Source organism: Nematolebias whitei, chromosome 10 (genome assembly GCF_014905685.2).
Source record: "Nematolebias whitei isolate Nwh7 chromosome 10, NemWhi1, whole genome shotgun sequence".
NCBI lineage: Eukaryota > Metazoa > Chordata > Actinopteri > Cyprinodontiformes > Rivulidae > Nematolebias > Nematolebias whitei.
The window spans coordinates 26,386,342-26,408,785 of record NC_056507.1 but is presented as its reverse complement, the minus strand read 5'-3'; the positions used below and the strand labels follow the sequence as shown (position 1 = coordinate 26,408,785).

The following is a 22,444-nucleotide window of genomic DNA, read 5'->3' as shown; positions in this document are numbered from 1 at the left end:
CAGCAACGTGTCCGTGAAGACTGACCCATGACGTGGGTCTGCTGAGGGGGACTCCCTCTGATAGAAAAACAAGGTGTTTCCCCAGAGTCGGAGGTCTGCTTCCACAGAGGAAAAGACAATGATCATCCGTCGTTTGTTTTACTGGATCCACATGCAGACGTGCAAAAACACCTCTAGAGGCGTCTCATGTGATAAATGAGATTTCATGGTGGTTGAATTTAATTCCACTCCAGAAAACAAATGTCTGGGCCGGGAAAATCGAGCTTCCTTCCACTTATGGCGAAGCCCAGATTAACAGGTGTGATGTCAACACCTGATCCTGCATCAGCGCCTCCTGTCTGAAGTGACAGGATCCGCAGATCATCCAGGTAAAACAAAAAACTCTCGTCTCTGTGTTTTAGGATGATCGGTATGCGTTCTCTGGATGTTAAACAACAGATCCAAGAACGGTCTCACCCCTCCGATCCGTGAGTAAACACCCTCGTGTTTTCTCTCCCTTGGGGAACTCTGTAGATTACTTTTATCAGAAAACACTTGGATTTCTGCATTTAGGGAAGAGAATCAGTCTGATGATGATGACGGGACCGTTTATATAACTCCTCTGAATGGAGGGGTTCGGGTTGCAAACTGTAACTTGTACCATTTGCATAAACCCTGTCCATCCATCTGAAAAACGGCGAGCATGTTTAGCCACTCTACGTAACGTTCGTGGATGAACGTGCGTTAATGATGCGTCATGTTTTGTACGGCTGTCAGCAGTCCGTCCCTCAACCGCCGTCATGCGTCGCGGGAATGTTTTCTGTGTGACCCCGGGCGAGACTTGAGCTGAAGGCGAAGCGTGTGACAGCTGATGACGCGGTGAGCTGCGCGTTTGACGTCGCTGTGCGAACGTTGAAAAGGCGGAGGGCGTGACTTCATTTACACCGTGCTGTTGGAGTGAAGGCTGCTTAGCCCCGCGGGAGCACACGTTGTTCTCTGGAGGGACGCGCGCCGCTCTCGCTGGAGGGGCGCGCGCTGGGGGGAGGTGGGACTCATTACCGGATTCTTCGGCTGCTTCACGTTTAAGCTGCGGTGAGCTGCCGAAAGCTGAGAGAGAAGGACCCCCACCCGGACCAGCCTGCGGACCACATTTATACCGATGTGAGCTGGTTAGCGCCGGCAGCTGTGTGCGCCAGCATCAACGCAGCACCGTTGAATGGAGGCTGTCATCTTAGTGTTCGACTCGTCATGTCAAGAGCGGCGGTGAATTAAAAACCCTATTTAAGGACACCGGCTCATGTGGAGGCTGTTCCATCCCACAAATGCGAGTTGACACCGCTTGAGTGAGGATCATGCAGTTCTAGTTGGTAATGAGTTATTTTCGCTTACCGTTGTGCCGTGATCGACCCGTCATGTCTAGAGCGACGGTGAGTTTAAATTAAAAACCTTTATTTAAGGACACCGGCTCATGTGGAGGCTGTTCTGTGATCGACTCATCATGTCTAGAGCGACGGTGAGTTTAAAAGCCTTTAATTAAGGACGCCGGCTCATGTGTGGAGGCTGTCCTGTGATCGACTAGTCATGTCTAGAGCGACGGTGAGTTAAAAACCTTTAATTAAGGACACCGGCTCATGTGTGGAGGCTGTTCTGTGATCGACTCGTCATGTCTTAGAGCGACGGTGAGTTAAAAACCTTTATTTAAGGACACCGGCTCGTGTGTGGGGCTGTTTCATCCCACGAGTGCGCTCTTATGTGTGCGGCCGCTGTGAGCTGATCCGGGCTTACAGACTGGCTAAAAAACAGACACTTGGATCATTAATGATGATTTATTTCAACTTTCGTGTCACTTTTACACACACCCTCCGGAGACCGTCATTTGAGAGCTTTCTCTCTCATGAGCTCTGCGATTGTTTGCCCAGAGCGCTGTCTTGCAGGCGAACTCTGGGGAAACGCTGAGCTGCAGGCTGCCGGAGTGCAGAGGGCTGGATTCTGACGGGCGGGGCTGGTGGTGGAACTCAGCGAGAGCCGCGGCCGTGGAAAAGTCGAAAACTTGCTCGCGACGGTCCCTCCAGCGGGGACGGGGTGGGCCGCGCGGCTTGATGAGGTGGCGAACAGCTTCTGGCACCTCCTCCGACTGTTTCACTTCGCCAGCATGGTTTGAAGCTGCTCTGAACAGCGCGTCCGCGATGGGCTTCATCAGGTCTTGTGCAGATTCTCCGGCAGCGAGGGGAGTAACGAAGCCAGGTGGATCGTTGGGTCATCGTCCTCCGCGCTCGATTGGAGAGCGTGGTCGCCGTCTGTGTTCCTCCGGAGGGACGGGACGCTGCTCCGACCTGGGCAGCTTCGCTCCGGAAGCTTCTGCGAGGCTTGGCTCCAGGGGGGGGTACCGAGGAATAGCGTCAGCTGCCTTACAGAGGGAGTTCTTCGTCTCCAAGGCAGGTCTGCGGCCTTCAGTCCCTTGGACATGCTATATGCTAGCAGCGCACGTTGTTGCTAACTGCAGCTGCCTGAAAACACGTCGGTGGGCTCGATTGGAGAGCGTGGTCGCCGTCTGGTTCCTCCGGAGGGACGGGACGCTGCTCCGACCTGGGCAGCTTCGCTCCGGAAGCTTCCGCGAGGCTTGGCTCCAGGGGGGGGGGTTACCGAGGAATAGCCCCGCTCGGTGAATCCCTCAACTCTGGTGATGGGAGCGGACTGGGGACCGACTCCTCTAATCTACCAGGAAAGAACCGTCTGCGGCCTCGCCCGTGGAACGTCCTGTTGGAACGCGAGGCCGTATGGATCAAGACGGTGAGCCAGAGTGGAGCCCAGTGAAAAATAACCTTTCCGCCGATCATCCGAACTGGCGGGAAAAGGCGAGGGACGTAGAAAAAAAGGGGGTCCCTTCATGTCAGCCTCCTCCTGGGTTCCGCCGGGCAACCCCTGAGGGCGCCGTCGGCCGGGAGCGGTGTGATCGCCGATGCGAAACGAGGTGGGATGGGGTGAGCATTCACTCAGCCCCCCTCCACCTACACTACGCTCCCCAGGAGGGAAAGAGCAGCGGGGCTGCAGCTGAGCACGCCTTGCCCCGGAGGAACCATCCGGTTCGCCCCGAGGGTCGGCGATAAGAGGAAAACCACAAGATGGCGTTGTCCAGCGTGTAGTGACCTGTCACTGGGAAATGTTCCACGACGCTTACCTTGGAATAAGACTGCTGTCATCTTCTCCTCGGGGAGGAGAACTCACCGGACGACCGGAGGTCGACTGCCGGGCCAAGCATCTTTCGCAAAGGTTGGTCATTTACACAATTTATCTTCTTTGTTCTTCTGACAGTGCTATATTAGCTCGCTGAAGAAAAAATGGGAGCCGATTTCCCGCTCTTAACGTAATTTATACGGACCGGGTGGGGCCCACACAGCAGGTGGGCGTGGACTAATTTTTTCAGTGCTTATGCTCTGCATAACGGGATAAACCCACTAAAGCGAAGGCCTTAAAGGGCGAAGCTTATACGACATAGAACAGGAGCGGAGTAGGAGAAGGTCCTTTTGCCTAGTTCAGTCCTCATTGAGGGAACACTGCAGGTAATAATGTCCTGAGAGCGCACTCCGTAGCTGCACTCACGCAGAGACAAGTAGGAGGAGATGTATGAAGGCAGCAGACCAAGAAGTGATTTAAAGATGAAAATATACCAGTGAGAGAGTCTGCGGTATATTTTAATATTTTAATATTATTCGGCCCCCTTGCGTTAATACTTTGTAGCGCCTCCTTTTGCTGCAGTTCCAGCTGCAAGTCTCTTGGGGTTTGTCTCTATCAGTTTTGAACATGGAGAGACTGAAATTTTTGCCCATTCTTTCCTGCAAAACAGCTCGAGCTCAGTGAGGTTGGATGGAGAGCGTTTGTGAACAGCAGTCTTCAGCTCTTTCCACAGATTCTCGATTGGATTCAGGTCTGGACTTTGACTTGGCCATTCCAACACCTGGATACGTTTATTTGTGAACCATTCCATTGTAGATTAGGCTTTATGTTTTGGATCATTGTCTTGTTGGAAGATAAATCTCCGTCCCAGTCTCAGGTCTCTTGCAGACTCAAACAGGTTTTCTTCCAGAATGGTCCTGTATTTAGCCCCATCCATCTTCCCATCAATTCTGACCATCTTCCCTGTCCCTGCTGATGAAAAGCAGGCCCAAACCATGATGCTGCCACCACCATGTTTGACAATGGGGATGGTGTGTTCAGGGTGATGAGATGTGTTGCTTTTATGCCAAACATATCGTTTTACATTGTGGCCAAGCAGTTCAATTTTGGTTTCATGTGACCAGAGCACCTTCTTCCACATGTTTGGTGTGTCTCCCAGGTGCTTGTGACAAACTTTAAACAACACTTTTTATGGATACCTTTTGAGAAATGTCTTTCTTCTTGCCACTCTTCCATAAAGGCCAGATATGTGCAGTCTACGACTGATTGTTGTCCTATGGACAGACTCTCCCACCTCAGCTGTAGATCTTTGCAGTTCATCCAGAGTGATCATGGGCCTCTTGGCTGCATCTCTGATCAGTCTTCTCCTTGTTCAAGATGAAAGTTTAGAGGGACGGCCGGGTCTCGGTAGATTTGCAGTGGTCTGATACTCCTTCCATTTCAATATGATTTCTTGCACAGTGCTCCTTGGGATGTTTAAAGCTTGGGAAATCTTTTTGTATCCAAATCTGGCTTTAAACTTCTCCACAACAGTATCTCGGACCTGCCTGGTGTGTTCCTTGGTCTTCATGATGCTCTCTGCGCTTTGAACAGAACCCTGAGTCTATCACAGAGCAGGTGCATTTATACGGAGACTTGATTACACACAGGTGGATTCTGTTTATCATCATCAGTCATTTGGGACAACACTGGATCATTCATAGATCCTCACTGAACTTCTGGAGTGAGTTTGCTGCACTGAAAGTAAAGGGGCCGAATAATATTGCACGCCCCACTTTTCAGTTTATTTGTTAAAAAAGTTTGACACATCCAATAAATTTCATTCCACTTCACGATTGTGTCCCACTTGTTGTTGATTCTTCACAAAAAATTAAAATTTTATATCTTTATGTTTGAAGCCTGAAATGTGGCAAAAGGTTGAAAAGTTCAAGGGGGACGAATACTTTCTCATGGCACTGTAAATATTACAGTGGTTGATGTGCCAGTAATGCCAAGCTAAATAAAGAAAATACAGTAATTTTGTGAGTGTTTTTATGTTTGTTTTGTTTCCTTTTTTTGCAAGTACGTCTCACCCTTTGGCTGTGAACTGTGTTCATGAAAAGCCTCCGTGTTAGAGCACTAGAAAAACGCTGCCCCTTTACCTTCTTTTTACATCACTAGAAGGATTGGTACACTTTCATCTCAAAACAGTAAATCACAACAGTTGTTGTTCTAGAAGAGAAGGAGATAAATGGGATTCAGCCTTCAGGTAGCATGCACTGAGCTGATAAACGGCATTCATAATTGGTAGAGCTGAACAATTAATTGCATTTGCAATAATATTGTGATATGATAAAATGGGACTTTCTAATCATAAAGGCTGCGATTTGACTGATCATGTGATCTGGTTACGTGACTTGCAAGTGAGCGGAGCAAAGCTGAGCAGGGAACGGGAGAAGTCAAGCACTTGAAACGGTTGCACAGTGGCGTCAGGCTCAACAGACGCTTACACATCTGAAAGTTTGGTACCAAAGAGGAGCAGCAGGACCGTTGTTGGGAATTATTTTGGCTATAAAAAAGAAGCCGCTGCGCAACGACATGTGTCGTGCAGAACCTGCCTTGCTGCTGTTGCTGCCTTTCGAGGTAACACCACAAATTTTTATCAACACTTAAAAAAAACACCACAAAGAAAGCCACAGGGCTGGACGATATGGCCAAAACTTTTATCACGATATATTTCTTAATTTTGGTCGATAACAATATAATTAGATATCGATATAAACGATATAAAAGCCTCAGAAAAACTGTACAAACTGTACAAATAAATTAATGTTGACCTTTTATTTGTATTTAGCCTTCAATAAATTTTGAAATCACTGTCAAACATAAAATTCTCAACTTTGTTAATATTAATAGTTTGAACTTTAAACAACATAACCTAACAACCGTCGGGCAGGCTCCCACTCTCACTGTTTTTAAGTCTCGCTTAAAAACCCACTTTTATTCCCTGGCTTTTGACACTATGTAACTTGTTTATAATCCTGTCTGTATTCTGCAATGTTAGCCTTGTAGTTATCTTTTTCCATTTGGATCTATGTTTTTATCCTATGTCCTTTGCATGTTAGTTTTTACTGTACAGCACTTTGGTTGGCCTTGCTGCTGTTTTAAGTGCTTTATAAATAAAGTGGTATGGTATAATTGCATATTAAATTGCAATATTGAGGTAAAAAAAAAAATCACAATTAGAATATTTTCCTAAATTGTTCAGCCCTAATAATGGAGTCTCATGAACAACTTGCAGTGGAAAATGTGTATATTTTAATGCAATTTTAAGTTACAAACTAGTCTCCAGTAGTCATAACCCAAAGATATTTGGGCTTCAGAACCAGATACTAAACTAGATGTGGTCACTGAACCAGTTCTAACCTGTTCTGAGGTATCACAACATAAGAATGTCTTTTGTTGTGTTAGATAAACGTCGAGTTAACTAAATGGAGCTGCTTAAACATCTTCCTGTCATACACAGGGAGGGAAGAGATCACCTGGAGAGCCAGGGCAGCATTCAGGACAAGATTACAGTTTGTGCCACGGATGATTCGTACCAAACGACACGGGAGCGCATGTCTCAGGTGGAGAAGGACATCTGGAGCCGCACAGCGATTGAGATCAAACCGGGACCAAGTAAGCTTTTACCAAAATGAGTTTTATATAGGCACCACTTGCCCTACGACCCAGAAAGGAAAAAGCGGGTAAAGAAAATGTATGGATGTTTTCTATAACTTTCTAGCACATAAGTAGATAAACAAAGAACTGTGTGCTCAGTAAGCTTAAATTTAGTTCAGTTCAATTCAATTCAGTTTATTTATATAGCACCAAATCACAACAGAAGTCATCGCAGGGCACTGAACAGAAACATTCATATTTAAAAATGATGATTTAACATTATATGAAACTATTAAACTGTTGTCTTTCTCCATTTCCTCATGCTGACAAATAACTTTATGAAATGGAAGTTATCACATAACTGATCAAATACCTTTATTGCAACTATTCATGTGCAAGCAAGTAATGGCTTTCTGTCTTGCAATTTTGCTTTTATTTGGACCAGATTGCTGAGGCGCGTCGCCAACTCTCCCACAAGCATCATTGTGATTGAATTTACCAGAGGTTTGCCCCAACAGGTCTCACGCTGATGAAGATTTGGCAAAAACATAATAACACTGACTGAAAATTAATTAATTTCTATTTGTTTGAATATTTAAAAAAAATACTGTTAACTTTGTGGCCTAATTTAACCTGGAGGGATCTGTGTCTCATCTGAAAGAGCTCTATTTTACAATTATTCCAATTTACTCACTGCGTTCCTGAAACTGGAGCCATGATTTTATCCTCTGCAGTAAAAAATAATAATATAATCTTTATAGATGAACTGTTTATAAAATTTTATGACATGATGATGCGTCTCATTACAAATTGTTTTTCCTTATTAAAGGGAACATTTTGTTTAAAAACTATTACAACATAATCTTTAGAGGTGGTCTAAAAGCTAGCTGCTACCCATTTCATGCCTCGCTTTGTTGCACTTCAAGTCTCTCTGAGGTTTTAAAAAAATGCATTTAACTCGCCAAAAAAGTTTGAATAAAAGAGGAAACCCTGTAACTTTGAGCGTCCAACCAGGAATTCTCATGTCTTTTCAAACATGTCTTCTCATGCACATAACTATCTGGGACTTCTTCTCTAGGGAGAGGAGAAAAATGGGTCATGGCTCACAGCATGAGCCACATGCTGTGGAGACAGCACAGTTGTTTCGTGGTAACTTTCCATCTTTTTATGGTACTTTAATGATATACTTATCAGAAAACAAAATGTCTCCGCACCAACTTGCAATTACAGGTTGCGCTAGAAAAACGTCCAAGGTTTAGATAATCGTGTGTGATTGAAAGTTTGGTTGAAATCGTCAAGAAAGAGTTGACAACCAGGCAGAATAAATTTGGTGTTGGGAACGTCTGAGATTTTATCAAATATAAAATCAATACACTGCTGCTAGCAGGTGGTACATTTAATGTTTGTCCATTACTTAAAAATAAAAACATCCACAACACAGTAAATCAACAGTTATTGTAGGTCGGGCTGGAAATTACCACGAAGACTTGGTTGAAGCTGTTAAAAATACCCTTAAGCTGCTTTAGTTTATGGCTGATATAATGACTCCAGTCATTGCATGGTGGAAATGTTGCAGTGCAAGAATACAGTTGCTAAAAATACTTCAAGGACCTGGTTCAAGGTAAATGTTGATATATAACTAGACGCTCTTTTGAAAACCCACATTCTTACTGTATCTAACTAAAACTTTACTATAAAACAAAGGATCTACCAAGTTGTATGGATCAACCTTTAATAACCTCCAAACTAACGTATGGCTAACCGCTATACAGTAGTCCCTAGATTATCGCGGGGCTTACGTTCTGGACACCCAGAAGTTAAAAACTGCAAAGAAAAAAACACTATTTATTTTAGTATTTATATACAGTATATATTAAGGCTTTATAAATCGTTCACACTCTTGCAATGTTTACACTTTTGAACTTGTGTAATTTTAACAACATACATATATGTACTGCACAGTTCTGCAAAATTTTATGAGGATCTTACCAGCCTTGGTCTGGTTCTGGTCCAGTTCTGATCGGCTCTCTGCAGCCGTTGAGCACTAGACGCTTTTGGAGAGAGCTGGACCTTCAGAGAGCCAGCACAAAACCACCCAATGGTCCTGATCAAGTCTAAATAATCCTGAAGAATATGATGAAAAAAGTCCAGGTGAGCTCCGAAGAAGACACTGGACTTCCAAGCAACGCCTCCACGCTCGAGAGGCTTCCTGGACCGGCAAGCAGCGTTCAACTTGACCGATGAGGCTGGAAGCACAGTAGTCACTCGTTTATCACGGGGGATCTGTATCCTGAAGCCCCGCGATAAGTAAAAAACGTGAAGTAGGAATAGTAGTACAAGTAGTAAATACTAGTTTATTTTAGTGTGTGTGTATATATATATATATATATATATATATATATATATATATATATATATGGCATCATAAACCCTTCCCACACTCTTGCAATATTCTAAACAATGTTTCTAAAGTCTAAACGCTCTAAAAGAGCACAGCATGTCATGATTTCAGCTCTCTGCCACAGTTTCGCTCTTGGCCACACCCACTTCTCCGCTGCAGAACAACCGGTGTGCAGCAGGTGCTAAATTATTTATTTTAAATAAAAATTTCATGCTGATTGTGTGGCTTGTCCATCATTCAGTCAATTGTGTGTCATGTCCAATCTTATTTTGGAAAAACCGCGATAGAGCGAGTGTGAAAAACGAATCGTGAAGTAGCGAGAGACTACTGTAGTTCTGGTCTGGTTCTGATCAGCTCTCTGCAGCCACTGAGCTGACTACTGAGACTACTGTGCGCCAAAGTCACTACGAATAAGAACTAAACTTTTTATATCAGCCATTTCGGCAGCAAGAAGCAGTGTTGGCTTCTGGGTAGTGTAGTTCTTTTGGACTTGCGATACAGTATAGGATTATTGGAAAAAAAAAAAACTACAAAATGGCGACGCCTGTCCGAAGTATTTTTTTCATTAACTTTTTATCTGTACCGTCCCAATCATGTGAGTAACATTAAAGTTGACAATCGTTGAAAAACCGCTAAAGAGCGAGTTCACGAAAGTCGAACCATGAAGTAGCGAGGGACGACTGTACTGAGATTATACCTGCAGGCAGGTACTGATAAGAACTGCCAAACCGGCTGCAGCTGCATTTGTTCTGCAACAGGAAGACAAAGCTGCTCTGAGTTAGTTGCTTCAGTTTCTTCACTCTTCTGTTTACATAAGAGCAGGCAAACTTGCTCTCTCTCTGTTACACAAGTGGCAGCGACACTGCCTCTGCACACAGACGGTGAGAAGTGCACGAGCGCAGTGCCGTGCTCAACGTGTCCGTGCACATGAACTGCTCTTTCAGATTGAGCTGTAGTTGCAGTCTTATCAGCAGCGCTTGCGTGAAGTCGACTGCACGACAAGAAAGCCATATAATAATAATCAAATGTATTGTCTCGCTGTATCTCGTGTGTAGGCCTGACTTCATAATTAAGGTGTGATTTGTATATCTGCCCTGAGGACTGGATCTGGAATGATATGTTGGCGTGCTTCTACAGGAGACTAGAAGCTCATGCAAACCCTGTTGTCAAATCAGTTTAAAGCTCTGCTTGTGCCTAGTTTAGTGTAGAAGAGATGCTTAGTTGCTTTTAAGAACAACCCATGTTAAAAGTAGTATTCCTTAAAGGAATTCATATTACTCACTGCCTTGTATACAAAAGATTAAAAAAAGAGAATATGTTGTGGATAAGTCCCAGCTACAGCACCAACACCAGTAACTGGAAAACTCACTGAATAATAGACATTTTTGTGTTTATAAGGTTAGTTGGCTGTGGTGGTCATTTTGAATTGGATTGACTCCATGCGTTAATAATTTTTAAATGTGCACCCGAAAATTCCTTTAAAACCCACATGCAGTCATGTAGTCTCAAGTGAAAACTCTCCTGTTGGTTGTAGGCAAATGTGTGAAGGTCCAGAGGAAACCGGGTGCGGTATCGAGCTCAGACGGCAGCAACAAGCACTCCCCCAGCAACAAGAGGACCCTGCTCCCCAGCCCCGTGGCACATCGACCCTTAAGGGATCGCATCATTCATCTCCTGGCCCTGAAGCCCTACAGAAAACCTGAGGTGCTCCTGTGGCTGGAGAGGGAGCGGGCCAGTCCAAAGGACAAGGCTGATCTGGCCTCAGTACTAGATGAGGTGGGTCTGCAAATACATTACCAACTAATAAAACATTCTGTCATATACTTAGTAATAAATGAACTTAAAATTCAGCTGAAAATCTTAAAATAAATCGGTGTGTAACATGTTGTTTAGTGATCAAATGTACAAAACTGTGCTATAGAAAGGTAAGCTCAGTTTAGCGTGTTTTAGGCATGTTTCCTGTGTTCACAGTGTTTGAGTGTCCCACTGCAGTCATCAAGTGGGAGCTTGTGTAATCACTGGTAACCGTAATTAGGGCTGTGCCTTAATTATGTTTGGATGAGAAGATTGTGCTTTGACAGGAGGGGTGGGGTGACTCCAGCTGGGATCTGACTACTCACAGAAATAAAAAATGTTTGGATTTATTCGTGTTTAGTCCGATTGGACGAGTTTGTAATGAGGGACACTGTCATGGGAAAATACTGGATTCAGCTTATTTTATCCTGCTGTGTTTTCTGTTAAATTTGCAACATTTTGTGGATCTTTTGGGTTTCCAGGTTGGTAAACAGAATCCTAAAGACCACAGCTACTCTCTGAAGGATGAACTCTACAGACATGTCCAGAAAGACTGGCCGGGATATCTAGAGGAGGAGAAGCAGCTCATCCACAGGCTTCTGATACGGTTAGACAAAACTTTCAAAAATACTTTTTTTTTTTTTTTTCCCTTCACTGAAAATTTTAAGATGCTTAAAAAAAACATTTGCATACAATTTAAAAATGTTAGTTACAAGCAGTATTTTGAGAATTATATAAACTTTTTTTGTGGATGAGAAGTTTTTTTTTACTCTACCTATAAATGTGCATGCCACCAACAACTGACTAACTTGGCTAAACGAGGAACAATGACCAAACAGTGGCTCAAAAGTTGAAAACGTCACATTTACCATATTTAATTAAAGGAATAGTTCAGGCCTTTGGAAGTGACGTTCTGTGAGGAGAACTAGTCTAATTCTGACCGATGAGCTAATAATTAGTCCGAGTGAGGCCAAGACTAAAACTAATGCTTCCATCTAAAAAGAACTCCATTCTAAATACAGTATATATATATATATATATATATATATATATATATATATATATATATATATATATATATATATATATAAATAGTGTTTTAAACCCTTCCCACACTCTTGCAATATTCTAAACAATGTTTCTAAATTCTAAATGCTCTAAAAGAGCACAGCATGTCATGATTTCAGCTCCCTGCCTTCTCTGCTCTTTGTCACCTGCAAGCTTTTTGGCCACGCCCACTTACCTGCTCTGCACAAGAACAGCTGATCAGCTGCAGCAGGAAACTTATCCTGCAATGTGGGCTGCACACAGGTGCAGCAGGTGCTAAATAATTTCAAATAATGTATTTTAAATAACAATTCCATGCCGATCGTGCGGCTTATCCATCAATCAGCCAATTGTGTGTCATGTCTTGTCTTGCAATAGAGCGAGTCCGTGATAAATGAAGAGATAAGTAAAAATGCAAACATTATTTTGTAGATGTTTACACTGTTGTCAGGTTTTCATATTCTTACCCCAGCAGAATTATTTTGATATTCCTGCAGGAAGTGCACCAGGTGCCACAGCTAGCTGCCACATAATTCAATGTGAATGACTGAAATGTGAAATTAATGGTACTGTAAAGGTTTAAATAACGGAGTGCACAATAAACTCAATAAATCTTGGTTTTTAGATTGGAGGTGTTTTAAAACAGCGGCAATCCACTTTGTTCTTGCAACCCTATAATTTCTGCAGATGGTGTCCCATCTTTTTGTCGAGCTTAGTAAGAAAGCATTTACCATACACACATTTCTCAAACTCTCTGTTGTACAAGTACCTTTTAAGCTAACGAGATCCTGAACTGTTTCAACAAACATTTTGTTGCTTCTAGTTCTTTATTTGACACAGTTACTAATGGAAAATCAGCCACTTCACTTAATAACCAAACTTCTACAAATCAAATCCCTCCTACAAGTCAATCCTCAGTTAATCACACCTTCTCCTTTTCTCCATTCTCAGTTAGTGAGGTCAATAAACTGTTAAAAGATCTTGATCCTAAAAAATCTGCAGGACCAGATGAACTTCCACCTTATTTCTTAAGGCTGGCTGCTCATATCATCACAGTCCCTGTGACCCACATCTTCAATCTCTCCATAAGACAAAACTCCATTCCAGACACTTGGAAAACAGCCTTTGTTCATCCTTTGCTGAAGGGAGGTGACCCCACCTCACTGAACAACTATCGACCAATCTCTAAACTCTGTATTTTAGCCAAGGTTTTAGAAAAACTGAAACTCTCAAATCAAAAATTACCTGGACTCATTTAACATCTTACCTCCACATCAATCTGGTTTCAGGAAACAACACAGCACAACCACTGCTTCACTGAAGGTTCTTAATGATGTTGTTGAAGCACTGGATGCTAAGGATTATTGTGCTGCACTTTTCTTAGACCTGTCTAAAGCTTTTGACACTGTGGATCAGAACATCTTGTGTCATAAACTCTCAGAAATCGGTTTCTCGGATCACACCATTGGTTGGTTCTCTAACTATCTCTCAGATTGGAGGCAATGTGTTCAACATAATGGTACTTCCTCCAGGTAGTTAACAGTCAACAATGGTGTACCACAAGGCTCAGTTTTAGGACCCACCCTCTTTACAATCTACATACGTAATGTAGGTAAAAACATCCCTAATGCATCCATACATTTCTATGCTGATGACACAGTTGTTTATTGTCGAGCTAAAACAGTTGATAAGGCTTTCCAGCTTTTGAAATCTGCATTCAACAACATCCAGACACAGATTTGTTCCACCTCAAACTTGTCCTAAATGCAGACAAAACCAAAGGGATGCTTTTTTCAAATAGGAAGTCAGTCCCAGCAGTTCTTCCTCTGATTTTACCCTCAAATGGTGTCCCCATTGAGTTTGTTGATTCCTATAAATATTTGGGTATCTTGGTCGACTCACATCTCTCTTTTAAGCTCCATGTGGAAAACTTGGTAAAGAAACTGAAAGTTAAACTGGGTTTCTTTTTCAGAAACAGATCCTGTCTAACCCTGAATGCTAGAAAACAACTTGTAGCTGTGACTTTCCTTCCCTCCATTGATTATGGTGACATTATTTACATGAACGCTCCTACAAGAACCCTGCAGATGTTGGATGCTGTCTATCATGGTGCACTAAGATTCATAACTGGCTGTGATTATCGTACCCACCACTGCACCCTGTATTCACTGGTTAACTGGACATCATTAACTTCATGCAGACTCTCTCACTGGTACATTTTCATCTTTAAATCACTTCTTGGTCTGCTGCCTTCATACATCTCCTCCTTCATGTCTCTGTGTGAGTGCAGCTACAGCGTGCGCTCTCAGGACATTATTACCTGCAGTGTTCCCTCAATGAGGACTGAACTAGGCAAAAGGGCCTTCTCCTACTCTGCTCCTGTTTCCTGGAATATCTTACAAAAAGATTTGAAGCTCTCGACCTTGACCTCTCTAAGTGGCTTTAAGAATCTGTTGGACTCCTGGCAGGGATGCAGACATGTTCCTGTTTTTAGTTTTCTACATTTGCCTTAGAATCTAGCTGTTTTTTTTTTTTTACTTTTCTTTTTTTAGCCATCCTATTCGTTTAAAAAAAAAAAATCTGTATGCTTTTTTATAACTGTCTATTGTTGTCGCTGTTGTCCATTGTTGTCATCATTCTTTGTTGAAATCAGGTCTCTCTTGTAAATGAGTCCTCGAGGCTCAATGGGATTTACCTGTCTAAATAAAGGTTGAATGAAAAAATGCTCTTAGTCCTTTAAAGCCTTCTTGAAGGAGTTCATGCAAAGACAAACAGGATAGATGCAGAGTGATGACAACGTTAAGACAAAAGGACAATTTATTAATTTGGAACTCTGCTGGGATCATTTAAAAGCAGATCTAAAGAACTGCTGCTGCTTTTCTCTGCTGAATCTCTTAATTGACACATCAAAGCAGGGGAAAATATTCCACTGCACCGCGTTGCCAAATGGCAAGAGTTGCAAGGCTGAGCTTTTCAGCGTGACCTTAGTTGCCTCGTATGGTTCTTCTGCCTGCCAGTAAGTGTGCAAGCCATGTGCTTCAATGCAATTTTGGAAAAAGTGCAAAAGCCCTGCTGGCAGATTGCTCCACCCCATGTGGAGTGCAAAAAGCTCACTATAGTACTCATCCAATTATTAGCCAAATACAACAAAGCAGTGGTCATCAGGAAATGCTTAAAACTACTAATACATTTATTCTGGTCATTTCTTTTATTTCTCATTCTATGGTATTTTTAGGGCTTCTTCTAGCGCTGTGAGTTGGTGTTTGACTTTGATGGCTACAAAGTTCAGTGTTACTGTAAATGTGACTAAAAGAGTTGGATAATTTCACAGCAGGGAGTGACTTTCTGTAATGCCATCAGTTTGAGGAAGGAGCTGCAGAAAGCAGATTACCAGAAGACTGGGTTTGGCCATGCAGAGGTTAAACCTGCTGCTTTTGTTCATACCAGTAGACCGTGCTCATTCTTACAGGCTGGCTGCTGTGCACTGTTTTTACTTGGAGAGACAGTTGCATCACTTCACTGACAATTTCTTCTCGGGACAGACAGAAAAAAAAAAAAAAAAAATATATATATATATATATATATATATATATATATATATATAGATAAGAAATTACTCATCCTGTTGCACACAGATCTGCCAAAATTATCTCCACGACTGCGCGACTGACATACCGCCTCTTCCTGTTTGGCTTTATGGGTCATTTACCTTTAATGTCACTGTCTAACTGATGGTGCTGTCCTCTAAATCTTTCCCCAGGAAACTTCAGCCGCTCCACAGTAGCCAGTTAAGGAGCCCGCAGTCCAACCATTCATTCCACAAAACTCTTGGCGACTCTCCGTCACGACTCAGTCCTGCCAAGAATCTCTCAGCGGTAAGTACTGGTAATCAAGCTGCACAACTTTTATTTCTTCCATTCTTTTATTTTAAGACTAAGGGCAGGTTATTTAGTCTTCTTCATTTACACATACTGACTTTTTCTCATTAGTAGCTTGAGTGTATGTATGACTTTTACTGGAATTCAAAGGAAAGTCCGACATTGTGGGAAATAAACATACTTATTAGGTTCTTGCTCAAATGAGATGCAAAGATTGGCAGCATTTTTATGTCATGTAGAATAAATATAAACCAGATTATGGACAGAGGGACAGGTTAGGTGATGAGCCAAGTTCAAATCATGTGATTTTCAATATTATCCAAATGTGTTTGATACATTTTGTGATCCGCTTCAGTGGATTCACACTACAGGAGGGAGGAAGATACTTTCCAAGCTTCCCCTCCACCTCAATAAAATGATCTTTATCAAGTAGTTATTGTGCAGAAAAGTTTCTATATACAAGAAGCTCCTGAAGATTTTATTCAATTCAGTTTATTTATATAGCATCAAGTCACATCAGAAGTCGTCTCAGGGCACTGAACAGAAACATTCACACACATGATAAAAGCCAATTAAAAGTTATCTAAGGAAGATGGAAGATGGTGTCGTTTCATCGCAGTTTCCCATCCTGAGCAGCATTTTATCATCCTCACCTGGTTGTTGAGGGAGAACAGATTCCTTAATCACTCCCATGTTTCCAAATTACATCCTTCAAGCAGTTTACAACTTTAACTTTCTGTCAATATCACATTTAATATTTTGTAGTGTCACACTGGCCCTTCGTTTTCTTGTCAGCTTATGTAGTAACCTACAGAAGGACCTGACTCAGTGTTTTCCCTGTATCTAGGGATTTTCTAAGCTGTTTTTTTTTTTAAGTATATATGGTTTTATATTCATACATGGATGTTAGAAAGTGTTTATAATCTCCACATCTCTCTAAAAGTGATCGTTTATGAACAATATGTGTCATGGCTTTTGCTGTTTTTGTTTTGCTCCAGAAACGTCCACTGACTTTGGACCCATCCAACATTCAAACCCCAAAAAAACAAAAGCTGTCAGGAGACCGTCTGCCCCTGCAGTCACCTTCCCGTCCAGACTGTGGCACCAACGGGTCTCGTAGCTCCTTCAGTCATGAAAACTCTTGTGCAGACATCAGATCCGAGTTTGACAAAACCAGCAGCCATCCTCAGGGGAGCCCCGACGGTCTGTGCTCGCCTCACAAACTCAGCGCGCCGTCTGCATTTTCCAAACTAGCGAGGACAGAACCAGCTCCCACCTCTCCCAGTCCCAAGTCCCCACGCAGTGACACCCCAAGGTGTGCTGAGCAGCAGCTCACCAATGGCCAGCATAAAAAGAAAAAGTCTAAAAAACACAAAGACAAGGAACGGGACCGCTTGAAACCAGATTGGATAGAGACTAGTCCGGATCTGAAGCAGAACCAAGAAAACCTCAAAGGTAAATATCAAGGAAGCCGTCGTGTTTCAGACTTTATCAGACTTCATTCAATCTGTTGGTCATAAATAAATATAATCTTACCTGTGCATGGCTTAGAAGTCCCTACAGATTTAGTAGAGTATTTTATATCATTAGTTTGAGAAGTGAAAGCTGCAGAGCAGCTGGGTGACCTGTGGTTGAGTGACTGAGAGTCACAGCTCACCTTGGACCGGATCTCTTCTCACCAGAGACTGTTAAAGCGGCTCAGTTAGCCTTGATGCGGCGGGCACATTATCTATAGTAACTTGTCCTCCTATATCTGTGTGTGTTTCTGCCAGCCACCGACCACGATGGAGAGAAAACGCCTGTTAATCGAACCTCAGCAGAGGAACTGCCCGATTATTTAATGTAAGTTTAAACAGCTACATTTCCACATTCAGGGATAACGTTTTATAAACAGTCACTACATCCAGATCAGTTGTTGTGGATGTGATCCACTACTGAGGAGTTTTAATTTCTATTATCTAAACTCGCTGTTGAGAGGAAACAAGAACCCTCGTGGTTACTTGGGGGTAAGGGTGGGCTCTAAATATTCATGAAGCCCGAGGGCAGTTTAAGACTCCCTGAATGAGGTGCTGCAAAGAACAACACTGAAAACTAAAAGACTCACATCTGGTCAACACATCATGGTAGGAGTGAAACACTTTCAATCTGCCGACATGCTGCCATCTAGTGGAAGAACTGGGAAACAACCTCTACAAATAAAAACATTAGGAGGGTAATGTTCATCTTTCGCAGAAAATACAGCGCCGTAACATCGCTGGAGCAGCGCCAACAGTACAACGATGACTTCTGTGCCGAGTACGACGAATACAGAGCTCTTCACGACCGGATCGGAGCGATCACAGAGATGTTTGTTCAGTTGGGCTCAAAGATCAACACGCTCTCTCCGGGAACACAAGAGTACAAGGTACTGTCTGTGCTGCTGTAGCGGCTCCGCTTAGCAAAGGTTCAAGGAAAGTTTTGATAAATTACTTCACGCAGTAACACTTTGTCTTTTGTATTTCTTTAGCTCATGGAGGAACAGATACAGCAGAAGTACAGAAAGTATAAAAAAGTAAGAATAACTGGATTTTGTTTCTAATTTATTACTCGAACTCAAACTTTTAAAGATTACTGCATATTTGAATGTTCTCCGTACATGAAGTAATAAATGAAGCGTGGGTGTTGGAAAATATATTCAAAGTAAAATCCAGCTTGTCAGTACAGTGTATCACAGTATCACTGTGGGCTGCTCTCCAGGATTAAAACTTGTGACGAGCAAGTATTTGCACGAGTGGTACTTGATTTTATTTAATCGTATCTCCTAACAGTGTCAGCTATGGGTTGCTTTACTTTAGCTAAACTGAAAACTAACAAATCACAAGTTTTTGCACTCAAAGTTTAGTAAATTTAATTTGCAACAAAAATGACAGTAATGTTCTGATTTTGATTATTGTTATACGCCTGTCAAAAGATGGATGTATTATAGTTTTGTGCGTAAACTTTCTCTTGCTGTATAATAGAGGGTCGACGGGCGCATAATGTGCCGTATGCTGCTTGTTGGATATGGTTCCATATAAAGACTGTGAGCAATTAATATTTTATTGCATCTCTTTTTGAAGGGCTTCAGTTTAGAGAAACCATTTGCTTTTAACCAGATTATTAAGCTCCTGGCTAATGTGAGCAGAATCTAGACCAAAGTGTGTTGCTGCTTGTTTAAAACTTCGCCCAAAAAACTCCTATTGGTTCATGCAAACACCGTTTTATAAACATTGACCTCACTGTCACATTACACAGTTATTCCAGCAGGAAAATTGTGGTCTTTCTGCCAGAAGTGCCCCAAGCTGCAACGGAGGTGTTCATGAACCTGTTCAGTAAACGCACGTTGTGCTGCATTTAGAGCAGCGTAAAAGTTTGTTCAACTATAAAACCTTTGGGATTGTTCAACAAGGCGGGAATCAACTCTGGTCTTGGCCATTCTCTGACTAGCTGTGAGCTCATCAATCTGGTCCAAACCAAACTATTTTTCCAAATTGAGATGGTTCAAAGAGTTGTTCACAACGGGCACGGTTTTTACTTCATACAGAACCCCACTTTAAAAGATCTAAACCAGGGGTGTGCAACCTGCGGCTCTTTGGTGCCTCCACAGCGACTCTTTCAAGCTTTGACCAAAACTAACATAAAACTGAATTTTATTGTTTGTTATACAAACGACAAAGAAAATTCTAGTTGTAGCCGTTTTCCTGTCATTTCTTTTGCAAATACTCACTTTAACATTTTGCTTTATTTGTATACTTAATTTTTTCCACAAGTAGAAAAACTCACATAGATCTGCATAGTTCATAGTTTTATTTTTATTTTTTTAAACACTTTCCCCGCTCTTTACAAGAATCTGGTCTTTCATTTGTCTTAAATTGTAAAAATATTGATAAATGTTAAAAATCATTAGATACAGTACTTTTAGTTTTGTCACCCCTACCGACAACAAAAGTCTCCTCCAACAAACGTATAAAGTGGCCCATGGGCCACCAGTTGATGATCACTGTTGCAGCAGGTTGTTTCAGCTCTGGACACTTTTAATTTAGTGAATGAAGGTGTAAAAATGGCTCTTTTGATCATAAAGGTTGCAGAGCCCTGATCTAAACTGTCACATTAAAATGAGACTTCCATGAAAGTATAATCAGAAAATATCCTGATGCGTGCTCAGTAATCCAGGTAGAAAACTCTGGATGGATTCATCAACACCACTACAGCTTCTTCTTTTGTTTTTGTTTTCTCCCCCTCCTCTTCTAGAAGTTTCCTGGGTACCGAGAAGAGAAGAAACGCTGCGAGTATCTCCATAACAAACTGTCACACATCAAAGGCCTGATCGCAGACTACGACCGAGCACAGGGACGCTCCTAGTACCTGCCCTCCATCAGGGCGGGACTGAACTGGACCAAAAGACTCTAAGTGGACCCAAGGACTGCCCCGCTGGGCCCAGAAGTTGCTGAGACACTATTCACTTTACTCCTCAGAGTGTTAATGAATCAAGGAGCAAGTTTGTTTCCTTTTTATTTTATTTTTTAGTGGGCTCAGACCACCTACTCGTGATCAAATGTTACCCTTTAAATTTATGTTTTTCAGAACTGCTAAGAACTCGTAGCTGGATTCTGCTCTGCTGTAAAATAATTCTTTCTGCCAAACTGCAGCATTTTTAACTATATCCTTGAATGCCTTTGAACTTCAAAAGTGTTGATTTTTAAGTGTTGAAGTGACCGTACAATCAACTTTAGGGATATGCTAAGTCTACTAAAGATTTTATATTTAAATACAAAAAAAGGAGTATTTGCTAAAAACAATATATTTAGTTGCATCCAATAATTTCTTACAATAAGATCACTTATTGACGGTAATGAAACTGTCATTTGACAGTGCTACAGGAGGTTCGTTGAACAAATTTAAACAATTTTATCTTGGTAAGACAAAATTTGTCGTGCATACCAAACCCTGCAGACCTGATCTGTTATAAATTAAAAACAATCTGTAGTTTAGAACGAGGGCTGCACAATATCAGGGAAATGTGTGATTACAATATTGATTCATAATTTACAGAAACTTTCCATAGGAAGTCAAACTGAGGAACTTTAGGAAACTTTCCTTTAGATTTATGGTTATTTATGGGGATTAAGGGTAATTTGGGGGCATTTAAAACTTCTATTCAAACAAACAAACATTTTATTTTGTCGTAGGCAGATAAAGCTGTAATGAGTCTGACCCAAAGGTTCTGCATTTATGACCCTAATCTGAGTATGATGGCATCGCTGTCACAACCACTGAAATTGTTAGAAAGCAACAGAATTTTTTTAAAAGATGTTTCTCGAATTATTTTCTAAACTTTGCACGCAACGGAGTAAAACCATTCAAATGTTATTTGATAAGTATTTGGTATTTTAGTTACATAAAAACAAATTGAGGTAGATTGCATTTCCAACCAAACAAGTTACAACTCCGAGCTAAACTTTTAGTGTTATGGTTTCATTAGTAATGAAACCTGGTCTTATGTTCAAGCGTGTATTTCCCCAACTATATTTAAAAAGGTTAAATCTTCAGTATTTTAAATTCTGGGTTAATTCCCATAAATAACTATTAATTCCCATAAAAGTTGCCAACTTTGAGAATTCCTAAAATTTTGCAACCCTAGTTGAGATCAATGCACGTTCTCCACAAAGTGTGGTCATCGCCCCACTTTGATGCTTTAATCAAAAGAAACATTGGAACGCCACAAAAAGACACGTCACCGTACTTTAACTCTGGTTTCAGGACGGAGCTGTGCACATTTCGAGCCGCTTCACCCACATGCAGCCTACAGAACCATGAACTGCCTTTAACGAGACTCAGCACGGTGTTCATCTCGAAGCTGTGTTGAGTCTGTGGATCAAAGTTTTCTGACGTGTTTTAAAAGCTTGCAGGGCGTTTCTTTTCAAGTCGTTGCAGATTTTATTACTGATGTTCCTCACTTCACACTTTTTATTTCACCCTCATTAGCCGTGGCCCCGACGTGGAAGTTGTATTTCAGTTTTCTCCAAACGTTTGTGTCACTGCAGCAGTGCTCACAACCGTCGTCTTAACGCTGGCTTCAAATGGAAGAATGAAGCTGAAGCCTTGACGTGCACGTCTCGTCTGTCCCATTTCCTTTGTCCCCAAACAGTGATTTCTCCTGTATTGTTTGTGTCCTGTCGTCTCATGAAGATCTCAGTTACTGTTAGTGGTTGTGCAGAACTTGTCTTATCAGTGTTTGTCATGAATTTGGTTTCAGTTGTAGCTTAATTTGTTGTTTCGTCTGATAATCATGAATTGTACAGAAATTTAATAGTCTGGTTTTATCTGGCCCCTCTGTCAAAAAGCAGACTCTTTGCACAACTCCATACACAAAAAGCGCTTTTAGTTGATCTCAAAGTGCAACACGGTTGGTTTACCAGCATAGTTGATGACCGACCCAGTTGTTCTCCTCGGAGCTCTGGTATTTTTAGGGTTTGTGTTGGTTGCACAAATGATCGTGTTCAATAAATAT

General features: G+C 41.9%; 1 protein-coding gene across 1 annotated transcript in view; it reads left to right on the top strand.

Moving 5' to 3' along the window:
- The window catches only part of LOC119415721 (RNA polymerase II elongation factor ELL), a 39,513-nt gene extending 19,019 nt beyond the window's left edge, over nucleotides 1-20,494 (top strand). The window contains exons 4-12 of the mRNA XM_037682885.1: nucleotides 6,659-6,813; nucleotides 10,731-10,972; nucleotides 11,473-11,597; nucleotides 15,798-15,912; nucleotides 16,914-17,370; nucleotides 17,688-17,757; nucleotides 18,148-18,319; nucleotides 18,422-18,466; nucleotides 20,185-20,494. Coding sequence (XP_037538813.1) covers nucleotides 6,659-6,813; nucleotides 10,731-10,972; nucleotides 11,473-11,597; nucleotides 15,798-15,912; nucleotides 16,914-17,370; nucleotides 17,688-17,757; nucleotides 18,148-18,319; nucleotides 18,422-18,466; nucleotides 20,185-20,295 — 1,492 coding nt within the window. The 3' untranslated portion in view covers nucleotides 20,296-20,494. The remainder of the gene's footprint in view (nucleotides 1-6,658; nucleotides 6,814-10,730; nucleotides 10,973-11,472; nucleotides 11,598-15,797; nucleotides 15,913-16,913; nucleotides 17,371-17,687; nucleotides 17,758-18,147; nucleotides 18,320-18,421; nucleotides 18,467-20,184) is intronic.
- The last annotated feature ends 1,950 nt before the right edge of the window (nucleotides 20,495-22,444 follow it).